Raw genomic sequence first — 20,285 nt, 5'->3', positions numbered from 1 at the left:
CGCGCGGGCTTGGTCGGCGGAGAGGGAGGGGGCCGGGCTTGGGTCGCGGAGGGGGCGTGGCCTCGCGGAGGGGGGGCGTGGCTTGGCGGCGGGCTGAAAGCTCCCGCGGCGCCGCGCGGCGGCCGGCCGGGGGAGTGGGCGCGTGCTCGCGCGCTCGTGCTCGCGGCCGCCATCCCGCCTGCTCGCTCCCGCCCCGCCGCCGCCGCCATGGACTCGCGCAAGCTGGGCGAGCTGCGGGCCTTCGTCAGGCTCTGCAAGCAGAACCCGGCCCTGCTGCACAGCGAGGAGCTCGCCTTCCTCCGCGAGTGGCTCGAGAGGTGCGGGGAGAGGACCCCGGGCTCCCCGGGGCGGGAGGGGGAGAGGGAGGGTGAGGGGAGGGCTGAGGGGGCGGGCGGCCGCTTCAGGGCTGCTCAGCCGTTAACCGACGGTTAACGAACGGGGCGCCTCATCCGCCCCCTCCCCGCGAAGTTCTTCCTCTCCCTCAGGTCCCCGGGGGTTTTCCTCAGGTGTTTGGGGGAGTTGCGTGCCCGGAGCCGGGATTTGGGAGCGTTTTTCCCGTCAGGATTGGTTTTTCACGTCAAAATGTGGCAGCCGGGGGGGGGTCCCGGCCCCCTCAGGGCTGTGTGGGGCGGGACGGGACGTGCAGCCACCAGGGCTGCGCCTTCTCGGGGAGCTGCGTGGAGCTCAGCACAGCCTGGCCTCAGGTCGGGGGGGGAACCCGGTGGGTTTCATCCCATCCCACAGCCTCACCTGGACCTGCAGCGCCTGAGTGCTTCATCGCATCTATCAGGCTCACCTGAGCCCAAAACTCAGAGGTGTAATCACCCAGGTGGGGTTGCATATGGTTTCAGAGCAGTGAGTAAAAGGTACTGAAACCCGTTCTTACGTTTCTGCAACCAAAATTCTGAGCAGAGTTTTGTTTTAAAGTTAACGTTTCCAACGAAAATTAGTCAGCGTTTCAAAATGACGCTAGCCACTAGTAGAGTCGGAGCGAATTTCAGCTTAATTAATAAGTCAGCCTGATTTCTGGCTAGCTGTTAGTGTTGCATCAGAAGCCTTAGATCATCTCTGCTGTTTTCACGCACTTATCTTCTGGCCTTTATTTTGTCTAGCTGCGTGGAAAGCATTTGCTGCTGCATGATAATGTTTGCAAGGGAGTTTGACATCCCTTTTATTCAAATCACTTTTTTTTTCTTTTTCGGAATTGCGTGCAAATATAAATGTTTTGACGTGAATTGGTACAAAATAAGCTATTTAGGGGAATGTGCTTAAAAAAAGAAACAATGGTATTAGTGAAAAGTAAAGCACAGAACCCCTCATTCACATACCAGGCTTTTTGCCTTTTTTGTTGTTGTTCTTATTGTTTTGTTCAAGTAGATTTTAACCCTGTTGTTAGTCTGTAAAGACAACTTTGCTGTGAGTGCCAAAAGTGGGTGCAGAAGTGACAGCTGCAGTTCTCCCAACAAGTCATAGCAGCGGTGCTTCTCGTCACCGTGATCAGCAGAAGGCTGGAGTCCCTGTTGCAATGGAGTCCTGATGGCTTCCCAGGAGTTGTCACCAGGATTGCACAACTGGTTCAGCAAAAGACTCGATTCCAAATGTTGTTGTGCACAATTTGTACAGCTCAGTTTCTCCTGAGCTGCAATTCAGTTTCTCCTGAGCTTTTCCTCCTGAAAAACTTGCATTTTTCTCCAAGAGTATCCTGTGTATCTGTATAGTATTGAGGTTAAATAAAATATGCAAACTTTGCATATCCTTACCATGCATTTAACCATTGTAACCATCTACTGTTTTAAGGAAGGATTTTAGAGGAACTTGCTTTAGAATTTTCAAGGACTATGAATAAAACTGTTTAGCCTCAGTTGTTCATGAAATAGCATAAATATATATGCATGTTAAAAAAAAAAAAGGCATGTATATAAGTGTACATGTTTAACATACATCCACATATCTCATAGCCTGTTTTAAGCTTTGGAAAGGGTGCCTTTTGGGATGTGAAGAGAGTAGAGAAGACTGACCAGGTGATTTCAGCCTTGAACAAGGTGCCAGGCTTAAAAATGAGCTGACCTCCAGACCAATAATTTGGAATTGCTCTGAAACTTAAGTCCTGCAGGCTTTTTGGATGCGCAGCAGAAGAGAAGTTCCAAGGCTCCCCCAGACAGCTCCCATTTCTTTTTCTTTCTGCAGTTATGGCCAACTTTTCTTGAACTGCCTGTTCAGAAAGCTAGGATGAAAATTTCTTGATTTTTACAGAAGTGTGGAGAGTTGTATGCCTGACTGGCAGCCCGCAAGAGTAAAAATTAGAAGGGGCAGTTACTATGCATGCAGTATTTTTTGCTTAGCTCTCTAATGGTTTATCAGCCTGGAGTTGTTCAGTCCTTGGAGCATAACATAGCTAAAGCAGTATCAACGTACCAGGGACACGTGTAGATTTTCTAATAGCTTCAGAAGATGCCTTTAAAAAAATAAAATGAAACTTGTGATATTTTTTTTTTCTTGATATCTCTCCTGATGTAGACTAGAAGTAGCATAGTGCTGTTTGACCTGCCCTTTGCTGCAGGTCCTTGTGCCAGGACCTGTGAATCCTGCCACCTCCCCTTCCTTCTCTGCAAATTGTGTGGTTTTGGGTTGCAGTCATTCCTGGAAGCAAACATTCCTGGACCCTTCCAGTTTCTCCTGCCTATTTGCCCACTTCCTTCCCTTCTCCCCTGCATCACATCGAACCAGTTGTGTGGTCAGTGACTTGGCTGAGACTGAGTTGATGGACTCAAGTGTCGTCATTCTTGTTGTTGTGTTTTTTTGTTGTTGTTTTTTTCCTTTTGGAGTGTGTAGGGGCAGAGCAATTGAAAACTATCTGTAGATGAGAAAGTGGGGCAGAGAATGGATGGGAATGGTAGTCCTTGTGGCAGCCTGCCATTAGATATGATTAGATGCTACATGAAACAGCTGGAGAATTCAGCCTGCACTTCTTCCTGGCTGCTACCCAAAGTTGATAGAATATAGAAGTTTATTCTATATTGAGAGAATGCTGGCTATACAGAGAATGCTCTTAAACGTGTAGTGAAAGTACAAGTGCTCTTCAGCTTGCAGTGAAAAGGCATGGATATTGCAATGCAGAAAAAAAAATGCTGCATAGAGAACAGCATTTCTGTTAATTATATAAGCATTTTAGACCCCCAAAAAATCAGGATAATAGACATTTTTTAAGCCATTGGGGTTCTGTTAGCTTGTTTGAACCATGTTTAAAAAACAATTCTAGTTTTAATAATAGCTTTAATAATATCTATTTTGGACTTGAAATAAAACTTATATTTTAAGGGAAAAAAAAAAATCAGTTTCTGCCAAAAAGGCAACTTTTCCTTGTGAAAAAGGATGGATGGGTGATGTGTCATGCACTTGAGTACAAGTTACAGTGCAGTTTTAGGTGAAAGAGCCAATGTGTGTTATGTTACATTGTGAAATCGTGGATGCCGTGTGCTATTTTTATCACTTTTACAGTGAATTGGATCATCGTGTTTTCTGTCATAACAGAAAGCTGAGACTATCAGCAGGATTTGAATCAATAAAATATGGCCCACTATTTTGATAATCTGTTTTCTTTTTTCTCTTCTCTGTTTTGTTGAAAAGCATGGGAGGCACAATACCACCTGCTCCAGCCAGCACCTCCACAGATGAGACAAGTAAGGTGAGGTATAAAGAATTTTCTAACTGCAAGATAACTTTTGCAGGGTCCAAATGTTATTGGGTATGAAGAGAGAAACAAAAATTACCATCAAACTTCACTTAAATAGTGTGGGTGAATACACTGGGGTGAATAATTTTGACAGTTCAGTCTGAAGCCTGCCCATTGGGTGTCATAGACAGTCATTTGTTACAGATGGCTTTCCAGTTTGTTTCAATTGTTACCATGCTCCATTTCCTTCATCCTGAATGCCTGATGTTCTCAGCAATGCAAATGGCAAACACTCGAATTTCTATTTTTTAATGTTCTCATGGTCTGTTTATAGACCATTTCTGCTGTCATTAGTGGCTCAAATTATAATCTCTGCATGACAAGAAGTACTGGAAGCACAATAGGTAATGAAGTGAACAGTTAAATTGTCAACTTTTTATGACAGCATTGTGGAAGAGGTGGGTGTGGGTTGTTTGTTTCTTATTGTTTTAAGGGAGACAATAAATCAGGCTTATAGATGTTTATAGCGGGATTTTTCCAAGCTTGAAATTATTATTGGAAAAAGCAGAAGAGATTTTATTTTGCATTTAACAAGACAGTGGTTGCTTGCAATACTGGCTGACTAGAACTCTGGGGCAATTGTGTGTAAGTAGTGAGTATAGTCCGCGACACGGAATGGGAAGGCAAACAGCTTGTGTCTGTGATAATGGAGGGTGTGCTAAGTGGTGGGGTTCAAAGGAAGGTAGTGAAGTAATTAAAAGTTGATAGGAAAACGTGGGAAATTATTCTAAGTATGTATAAGTAGCAAAGATCTCTGACCTTGACAGATAAAGAAATATTTTAGTCATTGATGCTAGCTTATTGTTCCTTGTGAAGGACCTTAGCTTAATAGTACTAGATGGAGTGAATTTTTCATCCAGAGAATGCATCGGGGAGGGCAGGAAGACTGCAGTGGCTAGCTAGTATTCATTGCAACACTGGTTCTAAAGTATGTATTATCTGGATCATTGTGTTTGGTCATTGAATTATACAGTTTGAAGGACAGGCTTTACCAATAATATAAGTTCATGAGTAAAGATTTGGGCTCTGAATTACTTGTGTGTGTGTGTGTGGCAGACTTAATCTCAGAGGAGGAAAAAAGGAAAGGAGAATTCTGTCTTAAAAATAACTGTTCAGCTGCAGAGCAGTCATATGCTTTGCAGATTCATTTTGTATTTTCTGATGCATTGCTATTTATTAGATTGGGAGTAGAATATCAGTCAGAAATAGTGTGTGCTTACAAATACATTTCTCTTTCAGGGCAAAGCAGAGGAACAGCCAGAGGAGCCAGTTAAATCTCCTGAGCCAGAAAGTGAAGAGAGTGACTTAGGTGTGGAAAGTAGATGGCATATCACAGTTAAAATGTGAGTCTAGAAATCTCTGTTTGTGGATGGAGTCTGAAGTTGATTTTTGCTTTTCCCCCAGAAATTGACAATGAAGGAGTGATTGAACCAGATAATGATGCCCCTCAAGAAATGGGAGATGAAAACGTGGAGGTAAGCACAATACCTTCAATGGCTGTGGCAGTAGGAAAGGAGAGAGGTTTTGAGTTTAGTTGATAATAACAGCTGAGGGGGAAATTTGGACTACATGGTTAGGTACTCAGCTGTAGTTCTGGATCTCTTTGACCTGAATGGAAAACTTGCTGGTTTAAAACAACAATCTTTTCTTTGTCAAGAGTAGTCCACCAAAAAGTTGAGTGAGGAAAAATAAGGTCAGAAAACAAAAACAACAACAGCAAAAATATTAAAATGCACACGAAAACTAGATCTGTAGCAATCTGTCACGATTCAACTACCAGAAGGTATTTGAACACTCTCCTGAGTGCTGTTTGGCTGAGTTGAACACTCAAGAGAGCCTTTTCCAGCTAAAATAACGGTGACTAGTGTCTCCAAAATGAAAGCAAAAAAGATCATAGTTTTAGTACTGTGATTTAAACCTAAATTAAACAAAGGATTCTAGAGACAGAAAAGTGCAGCTGCTGCCTTTGGTGTTGTCTTTGGTGGTCCTTCTGGCCTGGGCTCTAGCTTTTGGGTTTTGTCTGTGTGTATGTCATTTTGTTTGCTTATTTTCTTAGGTAACGGAAGAGATGATGGATCAAGCTAATGAAAAGAAGATGGAAGCTATCAACGCTCTAAGTGAAGGTAATATTTTTTAGTTGTTTTCTAGTATATGTTAAAGGATATAATGTTTGGGGAAAAAAAAAAAGAAACAAACCTGAAGTATCTTGGACCTTCTTGGATATCCAAAACTAGCTATGACATAAAGGCTTTTTAAAGAACTGTCTTCCCCATGTGGCTATCGCTGGGGGAAGTACTGCAGCATCTTAATTATAAACTGACTGTTACAGTACTTCCCTACGTACTGTGATTAGTGTCTCTAGTGGTTTGTCTTAATGCAGTGAAAAGCTGTGTGCTTCCTACGTGATTGCATATGAAGTCAACTGGACAAATTTAACTTGGAAAAGTTCCCCTCCTCAACCTTCCAGCGTTCCTTGTGGAGTTTGTACGTCAATAATGTTGCAAATTGGATTTTCTTTTGTTGATTATCTTCCATTTAAGATAAGGCAGGCTTGGCAACTTGGATGAAATCATTTCCTAATGATGGAAACTTTACTGGTACTCATTTTCAGGTGAACTTCAGAAGGCTGTCGACTTGTTCACAGATGCTATCAAGCTGAATCCTTGTTTGGCCATCTTGTATGCCAAGAGGGCAAGGTGAGTCATCAGAAACTAGTGATTTATGTTTCTGCCTGTTACTCCCTTAAAGAGCTTAAATTACGCTGGCAAGATCTGCGTAAATTTAAAAGGAGTGAAGGGAAAGAAAAGTACACTTTGTGCATTTTCTCCTGTGTGTGATTAATGGAATTTGCGGAAGCAGCCATCTAAACAGCCTTGATAGTAGATCAAATAACAAAATCATGTACTAAAATACATTGTGGTAGTTTATGCCTTGTGGTGTGTTGAATTAGAATAATGCTGGATCACAAATGCCTGAAACATTTGAAGTTTCTACTACGATTATGTCCTGTCTAGTTACAAAGTTAAATGGATTAGGTGAATTCCCTCCCTGTTGTGCCTGCTAACTATGTTTCTTGACAGAAAGAAGCAGATTTCTTTCTGTTCAGCAGTCCTATGTTTGAGCAGAACGTACCTAATTCTCAACATCAGCCTTATTTCAAATTACATTTACCAGACTGCAGATAATGAGTTACAGGCATAATGTCAAATTTGATTTGTGGTAGCCCTTGTCTATGATGCACCAATGTTTATCTTCCTAAATCTTGTGGAAGGCCAGGGATGTACGTGTTAGAGAAGCATGAGTTCCCATGGATATTTTTTTTCCTTTACTTTTTGCACATAAACAAGTCACTAAGCATGGATGAGTTCATAATTCAGTAGATCATCTTTAGAGTAAGATAAAGTTCAATCTGTTCAATTTTGATGACTTCCACGTGATTGCTCAGTGTCTTTTAGCTCTTCTGTTCCACTACACCTCACTGGTAGATGGCTGCTTCTTTTGTATGTGCTATATCCGAGTTTTTGTGTGTACACTGTGTACCTCAGTACTCTAGTTTTTGCTATTGTTGTGATCATAGTTAACATTTTAAAAACCTCTTATGGTGCTGTATCTTCTCAGGGCTGGGATTTTTTAGCAATGAGAAGTGTAAGCATCAGGAGAAGTTTAAAATTGACCTCCATTTCCTCTTTTACAGACATGAATAAACTGTATACTAGGTTATTGTAAAACTTAAAGTGTAACAGCTGTGAGTAATGAAGTGCTGTGAGTAATCCACCTGTCATTGGTGGACTCAGGTTTTGTTTTTTGTTGCTTAAGGGTTTGTTTCTTTGTTTTTGTTTTGTGTTTATCAATATTCTAAGACTGCCAGTAGCATTGGAGCATCTCTTATTGGTGAGGTGTAGGTTTGGGATAGTTCTTTGAAATGTCCATGTGTTTGTTACTAGGAGAATGTGAGAATTTATTCTTGTTTTATAGCAAGCTTTGATGAAGTTACAGGCACTCTGTAATTGCTGACACCTTTTTTTTTTTCTCCTCTGAGTAAATGTAAAAGGGCAGATGTTCTTACTTGGAGTATCTTGACTACTGAATACTCAGCCAATTCAGGAATGTTTTCTATTGTTCCATACAGAGATGAAGTATGAAATACCTGAACCTCTTAGACATAAAGCCCTAATAATTAATCAGATATGCTTGTACATTGTAAAACTTGCAGTTATTAGCCTTAACTGAGAGGGGATCAGGCTAATTTTTTGGGTTTGTATGGTTTTTGTTGTTTTTTTTTTTGTTTTTTTGGCTCTGCTATTTTCAAAAGCAAAAAGCTCTTGATAGCAATTAATAACGAAAAACCTTCCTTAACACAGAAAATGAAAATCCCAGCTAATCCTTCATTCACAGCCAGACCCTTAAAATTAGGATAGGCTTCTCATGGCCCAGCACTGCTGGGAAAGACAATTTCACAATTTACAGTCCCAAACTGGAATCAAGCCTTTGTTTTATTAATGCCTTTTGCATTTGCCTTTTGGATCCATTTGAAATGAGCTTGCTCTTTGGTAGGGTCCCCTGAAACTATCAATACGGTGCATGTTCATGTGTCATTAAAGTGTTGTAGCAAATACAGCAAGCCAGTGATTGTGTTACTTCAGAAACCAAAGCCAGCAGCTCTCCATGTGCTGCATGTTCTGTTTTTTGTTGTTTTTTTTTTTTTTTAACTACTTGTCCTAACAACTTGTGATCTGGCAATGGCCATGTCTGATAATGAGTAGTCTTCCGAAGGATAGTCCAAGTCCTAACACAGAGAGCAGTTGTATCAGGTGAGCTTAAACAGCCCACATCATCCAGCATTCAGTTTCTCTTGGTAGTTGACAATCCCAGGTGTCTATGAACCAGTAGTATATGAAAAAGGGAACTGAGATGATAGTCACCTGTCCTGTTTTTTCACCCTTTGGTTCACAACTCATAGGCTTACTTATTTAAAACTGTGTCTTTATACTTAACATGCCAAACATCAAAAGTTACTGTTTTCTTTGTCTTGGTATGATTTTGAGTCTCCCACTGAACAAATACGAATTAGCATTTGCAGTGCTCTGCAGCAAGGGTTTTTGAAATCTTAACTAAATGAAGGATGTGATCCTTTCTTTTGCCTCTGCTACCATTGTTTCCTTTGTCTGGTGGTTCTTGTATGTAAAAGAACTGTCAGTTGCTAAAGAATCCTTGTTGTTCCCCCTACTACTTGTGATTTTTATAGACTCAAGTTCTGGTGTTTTCTTGGTTTGTTTCTGGATGTTTTCTGTACTAGGCTATAGGGTCCTAACCTGTTTCCCTTTATAGGAGGGAGCAGCTCTGCTTTAAAGATGCTGCATTTCTTGGGACCTTTCTCAGTTCTACTACCCATCTTTGAGATGGAGGAGCAGAACCAACATTTCACAAAGTATTCAAGCTGAGGTCCAGTGCAGATTTAGACATCAGTGTGATTATGTTATATTTTGATTACTTTCTTGATTGCTGTCTTTGATTTTGTGCTTGTTGACTCCTCTGTATGGAGGAGCTTAAGGAGCAGGCTGCGAAATCAGCTGCAGTACAGTGTTTCAAGGACCCCCAGTTACATGGGCTGGGAAGGCATGAAAATGGTAGAACCTCAGTGTGATAATTAGTGCTTTATTTCCTTACTGTTACTTTAAAGACAATGTAACATGGAACATGTAATACTAGCTTCATTTTGTTAAACTTTGTTAGTTGCCATTGGCTATAGACCGCAAACAGTGTGAAATCAAACTGCTTTTTGCACTTATCCTTTCCTTATGCATTAAAGTTGTTCTTCTAGGCAAGGCTCGAGTCTGAATGTTGAATGCTTGCACTTTTTTGCTAATGATTCACATAGCATCAGGGGGGAAAACTAAATTTCACTGACACTGTTATCACTACAAAATCTTTTTTGAACTCAGCTTTTCAAATGTATCTCATTAGCTCGCCTGTTAGTCATCAAAAATTATTTCCATCTTAAGTTAGTAACTTGGCATTTTAACATGTACAATAAATGTTCTTGTTCCTGCAGTGTTTTTGTGAAACTACAGAAGCCAAACGCTGCCATTAGAGATTGTGACAGAGCCATCAAGATTAATCCTGACTCGGCACAGACCTACAAATGGAGGGGGAAAGCGCATAGGTAGTGAACTGCAAACGTTCTTGATACTCTCTTTACTTAACTCAGGAGGGAACAACTTTGTCTATGCTTTTCTTTACTCTGTTTTTCTGTGAACTGTCTGTCTTGTATGTGAGAGCAGTGCTCTTGAGCCTAGAAACCATTATGCTAAGTATATGGATTAGAAGAAAAAAGGACGATGGTGACTTAAGAATAATCCTTCTGCACTCTTATTTTTTCTCCTCTCCTTGATAAGCCATCTTCTAATGACTTACTGTCATACTGTAAAGCATTTTTTTATCATTTGCTAAAGATTGTAAGCTCTAGAATAGAGTGGGTTTTATTTTGGGGTGCTCTTTTGTTTGTTGCTTGGCTCAGTTATAATTTACTAACCTATAATTCTAAATATTTCTCTGCTGCCTTTATTCCATAGGATCCTAGAGCTCTTTTACGTAGCAAATTAAACTGTCCAGTTATTAAGGGAACCAATTGTTGAAATGAAGAGTAGTATTAAGTGAACAGTATAATTATTTAAATTGCACTATGTCAGCAGGATTTCCCCCTAACTGTAGTTAAATTATTTCTGAAATGAAAATACATCAGCCAAAGAAATAAGGGGATGCTTCCTTCACTCTGTATAAAAGTGGAAGGAGTAAGTGTTAATAGAACTCCTAATTAATACATGAATTACTCTGAACAGTGTTTATTTAATAAGGGCTACAATTTTAATAAACGGTGTGAAGCCTAAGAATGAGAAAGTTGCAGTGTAGTCTGGATTAATCCCCCGTCGGTCATCTGAAGTGCTTTGACCCCTTATCATTCACTTAAACCTCTGATTATCACAAGTTTGTTGTAATGAATAAAGAAGTAGTGCTGCACAGTAGCTTTTATTACCTCTTCAACGAAGACCTGATGTAGGCAGTTACCTGGGATGTGTAAGTGCTGAGTAAACCAGGTGCATGTAAGCTTGATTTAGCAGTGGGGTAGAGTTGTACAGAACACTGACCTTGTAGTTTCACACCGAGTGTTCACCTGGCGATGCAGAACATTTATTAGTGTGCTTTGCATGTTTATAGACAGGGTACCTTCTCCCTGGTAGACTGTTCTTGTTTTTAGCAAAGAATGACAGTAGCTGATTTAGTTTTTCTTGATTTTTACCTAATGCAACAATTACTATGGAGGTATAGAAGAAGCAAGCAAATATCCTCTATAACATTATAAATCACGTGTTACAGAAAACACTGTGATTATTAGCTTGAAACTTCTAGAAGTCTCCATAGCTGCAGAAAAAATATTGGACGATACATGGTTGTAAATACCCTGAGCAATACCTAGAGTTCAATTTGCTTTTTTCTTCTGAATTCCAGACTTCTGGGTCACTGGGAGGAGGCTGCTCATGATCTTGCATTAGCCTGTAAACTGGATTATGATGAAGATGCTAGTGCCATGCTGAAGGAGGTGCAACCGAGGGTAAGTGGGAAAGGATAGTAGAAGTCCCTCTCCTATTTGTTTTAGAGGTGTCTTTGAAATTCTTGTGATATTCATTGTGACGTAGGATTGTCCACGTGTCAGCATCAGCATTCATCTGACACTTCAAACTGAGTTTATAAATGCTTCTGTGTCTTCAATCACAGCTGTTTATGGCTCTGTTTGCAAATTAGGTCTCTGGGACTAGGCATGTAACTGAACTATGAAACAATACCTTCCTTCTTAATTGAAAAATCTGAAATAGTTGAAGTTCGCCAAGCATTTTAGAATCTAGGCTAAAAACGTTTTTGTTATCAGTGTTCTCTTGCTGTTTTGTTTTTTTTTCTCCCAAAATGTTTCCAAACTGATCATAGCTTCCTCCTAATTGTGTTTTACAAAGTATTCTTGGCTGTGTTACTTTCATTAGTCCACCCCATGAGGGCAGCATAATCTCTGTGAGACTGGTTTTCAGCTTTTCTCAGGTGGTTCACTGCAGCATTGTTCTGATGAAGAACATCTGTGTAACACATGCAAGATGTCGTAGTAGGCTGTTTTTTCATGTCTTAAATATTCCTGTAAAGGCATTCATGGATTACGTATCGCAACTGCTGCATTCTGTTGGGTTTATGTGGCAACATTTGCGGGAGGGTGGGGCTGAGGGGCTGTAGGGGTGGCCTTGGTGGGAAGAGACCAGGAGCTGCTCCTGTGGTGGGCAGAGCCAGTTCCAGCCAGCTCCAAAACAGACATGCTGCTGGTTAAAACTGAGCCTGTTGCACTTCTGTGATGACAAATTTAAGAAAGGGCTTTAAAAAAAAATGCTGTGCGGCAGCTTGTGAAAGGAGTGAGGAGGGGGAGAGGTGAGAGAAACAATCCTGTGGACACCAAGGTCAGTGAAGAAGGAAGGGAGGAGGAGGTGCTCCAGCTGCTGGAGCAGAGATTTCCATGCAGTCTGTGGAGAGGACCATGGTGAAGCTGGTTATCTCCTTGCAGCCCATGGAGGACCCCCATGTCACAGTAGGTAAATATGCTGTGAAGGAAGCTGAAGCTGCAGAACAGAAGAGTATCTGTGTGTAAGAGAGGCTTATAGCTGTGATTTGTAATAGTATTTCTGTTCCTGGACTTCGATTTATTTTTAATATATATGTTTCTATTTATGGGAATGTCACAGGGTACTTGTCATGTATGGTATTAAAGCTCTGCAATTTGTAAAATTACAAACTTTCTTTTGCAGTGTTATATAAGGATACGTTCTGGCTTCAGGAAAATAATGCTGCAGTTAGTGTTCTATTATTAAAGTGATCCCTGATTGAGGAATCTTAGGGAGTTTGTTAGTCTCCTCCATGGGGGCTGCAGAGTTGATACCTTTGAGGAGATAGGAAGCTAACTTGCTCTCCATCTGCCATCTCTTGCTTTGGTTCAGGTTTTCTTTGGTCTGCTTGAGTCCAGTTGTGTATGCTGCCAAGGCATCTGGAACAGCAAAAGCTCTGTCTAACAAGTCTGTCTGTGCAGGGGGAGTTATGCTTCCTGTTATTGTACCAGGGAAAATTCCATTCTCCGTGGGCAATTCTTTGGTGTTAGCCCTGGAAAAAATGATATTTCAGCATAAAAGCAGGAAGGACTGTGGAACAATGTGTTTAAGTTCTAACTATGGTGTAAGTCCTGGAGCTGTGCGGGAAGAAGGTACTAGACTAGAGTGCCTGGGTCTGGTGAATCCTGCAAGGGCCTAGTATACATTAATAACAGACTGTGGTAGAGAGGAAATAGCATGTGCACCCTGAAATAAGGGGGCTTTTAGGATGTGAACTCAAATCTTACATTTAAGAGCTAGTAAAAACAGTTGGTTACACTTGTGTATTTTATATTGAAATACGTTGTGTGGTGTACTAGAACGTACCTGAAATGCTGCTATTTATTGTAACAGGCTCAGAAAATTGCAGAACATCGCCGAAAATATGAACGGAAGCGCGAAGAAAAAGAAATCAAGGAAAGAATGGAAAGAGTGAAGAAGGCACGAGAGGAGCATGAGAGAGCACAAAGGGTGATTATTTAGGCTTTAACATTAACAATGTGGAGAGTTGCATAGTGTTTTTTTTTTTAATTAATTGCACAGGAAAATTGATTTTAAATCTGATATTTTAGGGTGATATTTTCTGTCTGTGTTACTTGACCAATAATGAATACTGGAGATTAAGGCCTTGTACTGCATCTGTTGTTTATGACAAAGACAGGTTCTGGTATCTTTACTAATCCAACAATTTCAAGAATTCAGTTACTGTTTGACTATACCAGAATAGTCTTAACTTAATACTCATGTCTCCATGTCTCCCAAAGTAGGAGTTTTTAATTTCAAAATAACCCTTTGCTTTTCTTCTTCACTTCCTGACAGCATTGACTTTTTTTTTCTCAGCTTTACTAATATATTTTTGCAGCATGTGTTATGGGTGGGAGTGTTTTGTAAAAGTTAATGGGCTAAAACTGATCATTCAGTTCATGCTTAGTAAAAACACACTCTGCATAACTTATCCAAAGAAACGTACTAAAGTAAGTGTAGACCACTATTTCTTGTCTGAAGTACTGCACTACATACAAAACCACATTTGCTTATTGCTGTAGCCTACTCCCATGAAGCAGTCTCAGCTATTTTTCTTCCTGAAACCAGTTGATAAGTAGAAAACAGGCTGCAGTTCCATTGCTTCATGTGGAATGATGTGCTTTCCTTTATAGGAGGAAGAAGCAAGACGACAGGCAGGAGGAGCTCAATTTGGCGGTTTCCCAGGTGGCTTCCCAGGTGTGTATTTTTAAGCACCATTTACTTGAGGTAGAAGTGACTGTGGTTTTTTTTTCCATATGCTGTATTATAACCACAGTTCATAGTATTTCTTCACAAGACTGAGAAAAAAATGTTCTTAAGTTTAAAACTTGTCTACAAGTAACTGGAGCAGTAGTGGGAAGAGGGATCAGATTATTTCTCTCAAATAGCTGGGTAGTTGCTGGGTAGTAAATACATGAAGACGAGTCAGTCTTGATTAACAGAGTGAAAGAATTTAGGTCTGAGAAAACAAAGATGCAGTGTTTGCTTAATATGTGCTGAAAAAAATAATATAAAATGTTTTATAAATTACTCAGCGTGGCTTGGAGCTGTCTTGCTTAAGAACAATAGTTTTAAGGCTGAAAATTGGTTGAGTGTTAGGGAAAACTGATGTTTGGAAGCTATTGTTGAAGAGGATTTCTCAAAGGAGGCAGTGCAGTTTTTGAACAGTTCCACGAGGAATAGCCTTTCTGTGTTATTTTTTAATATAATAAGTCAGGGAGAAGCAATAGCTCCATGAGGATCGCATTTTCATATTATTTTTGAGTATAACAAGTTGGGGAGAAACAATTGAAGTTCCAGCTTAAGTTGGAATGAGCCTAGGGCAAAAGCAAATCAGTAGTAGTAAGTCCTGAGTTTGTTCACCTCAGGCACTCAAAAATCTGTTTCTTAGACTTGGGTTGTACCTGATTTAAGTTAATTAGAAAATCACTGCATTTGTGTATAAGGTGATAGGCACTCACACTAATTACAAGCCTCCTATTTCATTGGGTTAAAAATATGTATGAAATAAGATGCAGGTCCTCACACACAGAAAACCAATGCCCCTGCTTTGCATTCAGTGGAGCAGCTGTAGCTTTGTGGAAGACAAGGTGTTGGAGGTGTGGCAAAGCAAGTACGTTTTGGTCTCTATCAGTGAGCTCCTGTATAGCTGAATTAAATGTTTTTCCTCGTGCATTCTTGTGTCTTGGGTTTGCAGGTGGATTTCCTGGGGCTATGCCTGGAGGTATGCCAGGAATGGCAGGTATGCCAGGTCTCAATGAGATTCTCAGTGATCCAGAAGTCCTGGCGGCCATGCAGGTGAGTATTTGATTAAAATCAAAGCTAAATGCTTGGAATGAGGGAGGAACAGCTCCTGTGAGCTGAGGGAAGAAAGATGTGACCTTTTGGAGAGCGGTGGGGAGTGCTTGCTTATTTCTGTTGTGAAATTTTCTTTCTGTGCATGTGTGGCACCAAACTGTCTGGAATCTGTTAACTATTTGTCAGATTGACAGGAACTTAATTAAAGGTGTCATGTTGTGTCTCCCTCCTTTCCCCACCCGGTACTTGCATACAAGAGACAAAACTGTATGCTGTGAGGAGTTTATCTTTTTTTGAGTCTCTTGAACAGTTATTTTGTACACAGTATACTTCAATTGCTCCTTCTTGAATGTGTACACATCGTGGTGAGATAATTATGCGCAAATTACTGTTAATATAGTTGCAATGCAATATATTGCAGTAATGTTGAGAGGAGAATTGCCCAAGTGTTTTTTGCCAGAGGCAAAATAGTATCAGTATAGTTCTACATCTGGCACTTTCTGAATTCATGCTCGGAAAGTCTACGTCCCCAGTGGGCTTGATTAGTAGCTCAATTATTTAATTGCTAAGTGTCATGACTAGTTTTACACAAGAAAAGTATTCTAGCAGATTGAGTAGAATGCATCTGACAGCATTAGGTTGGCTAGGCAAAAAGTGAGCTGTGTTTATTTGCATTCTAATGTGGTCTCATATAAAAGCATGTTGCTGTGTTTTTTTCTGGATTGCTCTGGTTAAGCTAGAGTTATGTGATGTTCTCAGGTCATTGAGCAGCTATGATAGCCATTTAATAAAAGCATCACGAGGGACTGTTACTTGGTATGCCCTGAAATCCTTAAAAATGCATCACTTTCTATGCCAAAGTTTATGGGTTACCCTAGTTTAGTGGTTGCTGGTGTTTGGAAATGCACCTTTTACCTGAGCTGCTATGGCAGCAATGTTGTCTTGGATCCAAACCATCCAAAACAAAAAACAAACAGAAAAATGCAGTTGCATTCATTACCTGACTCATTTATGCTGTAGTACAGGCCTTTGAAATGGGAGTTGCTGAAAACAGCTTTGAAGTGCAATTAAATGTTAAGTGCTTGCCACATGCCTTTAAAAAGGCTCCGTTGCATGCTGATTATGGATACCCTGAAATACTATAGTACTCTGTTGTAAGAACATGTGTTGGCAGTGTTTTTTGCAGAACCTGTTAGCTAAGCCTTGAGCGTCTCATCGACTTTTGCACAGACTTTAAATCTAGCTGTGATTTATTTAACACTTGACCTATGTGTCTGCACTACCTTTTTTTCCTGAAATGTCTGCCTATATTCTTAGCCTCTCTGTATCAGCAGTGCAGGATAGAGTCTTAAAAGCCAGGAGTTTTTACTGCTTGACTTGCTGCTGCTCAGTGCAACTATGGGTTGTGTTTAAGGATGATGGTAACTGATAGCTGTTACTGATGCTGTTTATGAGGTTTTGAGGAAAAAAAAAAAAAGATAAGGATTCACCCTAGTCTGTCCCAAGTCATTAATCTTAAGGTGTTACTTCAGCTTACCATGTGTAGGGGCTTTTCATGGTGAGTTACTGCTGAAACTGTAGTATTGAGGTTAAATCTCTTCTGAGTTTGTGACTGTTAACTCCTCACCTTTGAGACTGCTCACCTTGAGCTTACATTGAAGCATGCCCAAGTTAACTGGGTATGCTTTCAAACTGAGCTTACCTTCTGTAGAGGCAACCAAAGAATTAGATATGGCTGCTTATGGATATATTTACAGAAGTTACTGTTTATTCATATGCAGGTGGAAAGACAGATTTAACAATATAGCATGGTCTTTATAGTCTTCTAGCCTACTTTGAATTCAGCAGCTTGGGAAGTTTGGGTTTGTGAAAGCCATCTGTTTTCATACGAATCATGTAAAGTGAAGGAAATATATCCAGTGCCTGATTACTAAACCCTACCATCCTAGTTTTCATAGACTTTGCAGATCCTTTTTGAAAAGGGAGATAACACACTTGTAATTCCATCTAACAAAAGATAAGTCTTGACTCTTTCAGTTCCCAACATGTATATAAACATGACTGAACCACATGGGTGATTTCACTGCAGTACACACCTACTAAATGCAACTTTTGGACCAGACTTGTTAAGCAGCTTTTGTCTGTGTCTGATGCTACAACAGATATGTGGTGGTGTTATTGTAGCACAGACAGCTCTGCGGACACCACTTGGGTTTTGATGGTTTCCAAATAATAATTTTGCGATAGCAATAGAATAGAAGTCTAGGGAAGGTTGTGTCCTTTAGTGAAACTACTTAAATGTGCAAGAAAGAACAAGAGATGAAATTACAGTTATATACTGGACATAATAAGCTGCTTGTATTTTTGCTGGACTAAAGAAAACTTGAGTCTCTCATGCAGAAGTTGTTATCATGGAAATGTTTTCCCAGGCTGAGATATAAAATCAGCCCGTGTGGATTTATTGAAGGACATTGTTCAGAACACACTCATGTGAAATGAGCAAAAATAATTCTAATTCAATAGAGGCTAAAGGTGTACTAGAAATACAGAAAAAAGTATTAGCACTTCTCATACTAGGTGGGGAAGGTGACACTGGTCAAAAGAACACCAAACTTCTTTTATATATATATATGAATGTGTTTATTAAGTGCAGCACAGCACTGTGATGAGAGACAGAAGATTCTCTTCCAGTTGTGACTTCCCAGAGGAGGTGGAGAATGACTGAGAATCAGATGCATTTTAAAAAGCCAAATATTGCCAAATCATCTGTTCACAGTCCAGCAGGTTAAAGTTTCTGCTGCTAGTAGGAAAAGGGGTGAAAGGAATGAGTAGCAGCTATTGCATGGGGAGGATAATTACACTGCCATGCTTGATACACATACAGAGCTCCTGCTCCCTCCTTCAAGATGCATTTGAAGATACTTGAACAAAAATAATTCAGTAGTTGTGGCTACATTTGCTAGCTTCTTTTCTAGGCAAAAAAAAAAAAAAAACTCTCCCTTTTCTCACACATCATACTTTCACTGTAACAAGTCCAGTAATGGCTCTGGTATTTTCTGATACAGCATTACCAGCATACACTGCTTCCTTGAGTATTCTTTAGGAGACCTTTATTTATTCACTCTGGTTTAGACTTGCCATGTTAAAAGCAGAGCAAGACAAGTGGTTGTGTTGGAACCACAGAACCAGTAACTTTTGTAGACTTCTTGTTTAAATGCCCTAATTGTTTGCTTTTTCTGTTGTCCTGCAGGATCCAGAAGTTATGGTTGCATTCCAAGATGTTGCCCAGAATCCAGCAAATATGTCCAAGTACCAGAACAATCCCAAGGTCATGAATCTCATCAGTAAATTGTCTGCCAAGTTTGGCAGTAAACCATAAAATCCCTGGTTCATAAAAATCATATCTGGATGGGAAGGATTGATTTGGCTAACCAGTGTTGCAATAAAACAAACCATTGTACCTCTGATCTTCTCAAGAAGAGAAATGGGGTGTTCTAAGGAGAACTGCTCTCTAGCCCCACGTGTTGACTTTATTCAGTGATTGGTTCATAGCACTCAAATTATATTCAGGTGACCTAGTTTCAACCATGCCTCCTTGTCAAAGAGTTACAACCTTTTATTGTAAGTATTAAGACAGTTTCCTTTGAGTGAAAGCTCCTGTGAGAGATTGTAGTATTCCAGGAGCATAAAATAAAACCCTTTCTTTTTGGGATGGTGGTGGTGGGTTTTTTGTTGTTTTTAATTATTTTTCCTCAGTGAACCAAAAGGAAGGAAGTTTAACAGATGAAGTCTGTCTTAATCCAGTTAGGACAGAAATGTTGGCCTAGTCACAAGTAGCGAAGGTGGGACAAGTCTGAAGAATTAACTGGATAAAGGAATTGTCTGAAAACACGTCTTTATTTTTTTTAAATGAGTGACTGACTATATAGCTATTAAAATGATCAATGTAACCATGCTAGCTAGTTACACACTGGAACTTCTGGCAGTACTGCAAATAATGTTGTATTTTGATCACCACAACTGTGCAGCAAAGGTTCTGTCCTATCCTTTGCACAACCTGGCATGAAGTACATATTGTGGAGGCCACAGAGGTTTTGTTACGTGCTCAATTCTTGTCCAGCACCTTCATGTAACTTTTTTTTTTTTTTTTTAATCAGTCCTGGGTATGGGAGAGCAGCTTAATGTCTGTACTCATGCTCTTGGCCTTTCCCAGTTGGCAGGTCCTCTGGTTGCACTTGCCCTTCCTTGGGGCATGCTTACCAGGTTTCATTTATTTGGAAACTTGAGGGAAGGAATCTTGTTCCCATCACTACCTCTGTCTCACTGCATGCAAGCCATCCAGAACAAGTAAACACAGAGTTAAAAATCAGTGATGGGAAGAATACCCAACAAAATTGCAGCTCTGGGTTCTGAATCGGTTTGAGTCCTTACGTGCTTACAGATAAAATGTATTGGCCAAAGTCCTGCTGTCTGTTTAGAGATGGTGACTCTTCCTCCACCACATACCGTAGTCTTCCATCTTCTGTTGTATCCCTTTCTTTAAAAATAAAAAAAGGGGGGGAGTGGGGCTGTTGTGGTCTCAAACTTCCATGTTTTTGAGGCGTAGAATACAGAGGAAAAGGTGAGGTAATTGGAGCAGACAGAATGTTCTTCTAACACTTGTGAATTAACAGCATGGGTATCCTTCAAGCAGTTCCTGTGCTGCTGATGTTCAGTGGATTTGTCTCCCATAAAGACCATTGTTGCTTCTGTTTGTCTTAGCTAAAACGTTACCTTTCTGTGGAAAAATGATCATAATTGTCTGTTTCCCCCTTGAGTCGCAACCTTCACGTGTTACCTTTTGTAATTCTGTATCTAAAGCCATAACTGTTACCACTTTTAATTAAAAATGTGGATTGGTGTAGGAACTCAAAAACAATTGCAAAAAATAAACCCCCAAATGCTTTTTCTCATACTAATGACCCTGCAGAATGAAATGTGAATCTTTTTGCTTAAGAAATATAGTTCTGAATACTTCTAGTAGCCTTTAAAAATAAAGTATGGTTTTGAAAAATAAA

The 20,285-nt window shown here is 40.1% G+C and overlaps 1 protein-coding gene across 1 annotated transcript; it reads left to right on the top strand.

Moving 5' to 3' along the window:
* Positions 1–90: 90 nt before the first annotated feature.
* ST13 (ST13 Hsp70 interacting protein) lies at positions 91–20,285 on the top strand. The gene is made up of 12 exons (XM_082777606.1): positions 91–317; positions 3,628–3,685; positions 4,973–5,042; positions 5,138–5,208; positions 5,790–5,856; positions 6,345–6,429; positions 9,786–9,896; positions 11,240–11,342; positions 13,261–13,377; positions 14,064–14,127; positions 15,128–15,228; positions 18,479–20,285. The coding sequence occupies exons 1-12, from the start codon at positions 208–210 to the stop codon at positions 18,605–18,607; spliced, it is 1,086 nt and encodes a 361-aa protein (XP_082633732.1). The 5' UTR covers positions 91–207; the 3' UTR covers positions 18,608–20,285.

The sequence above is a fragment of the Aythya marila genome (assembly GCF_965140915.1).
Source record: "Aythya marila genome assembly, chromosome: 1".
NCBI classification, from domain to species: domain Eukaryota; kingdom Metazoa; phylum Chordata; class Aves; order Anseriformes; family Anatidae; genus Aythya; species Aythya marila.
The sequence above is the reverse complement of the archived record's forward strand: the minus strand, read 5'-3'. Positions and strand labels throughout refer to the sequence as shown.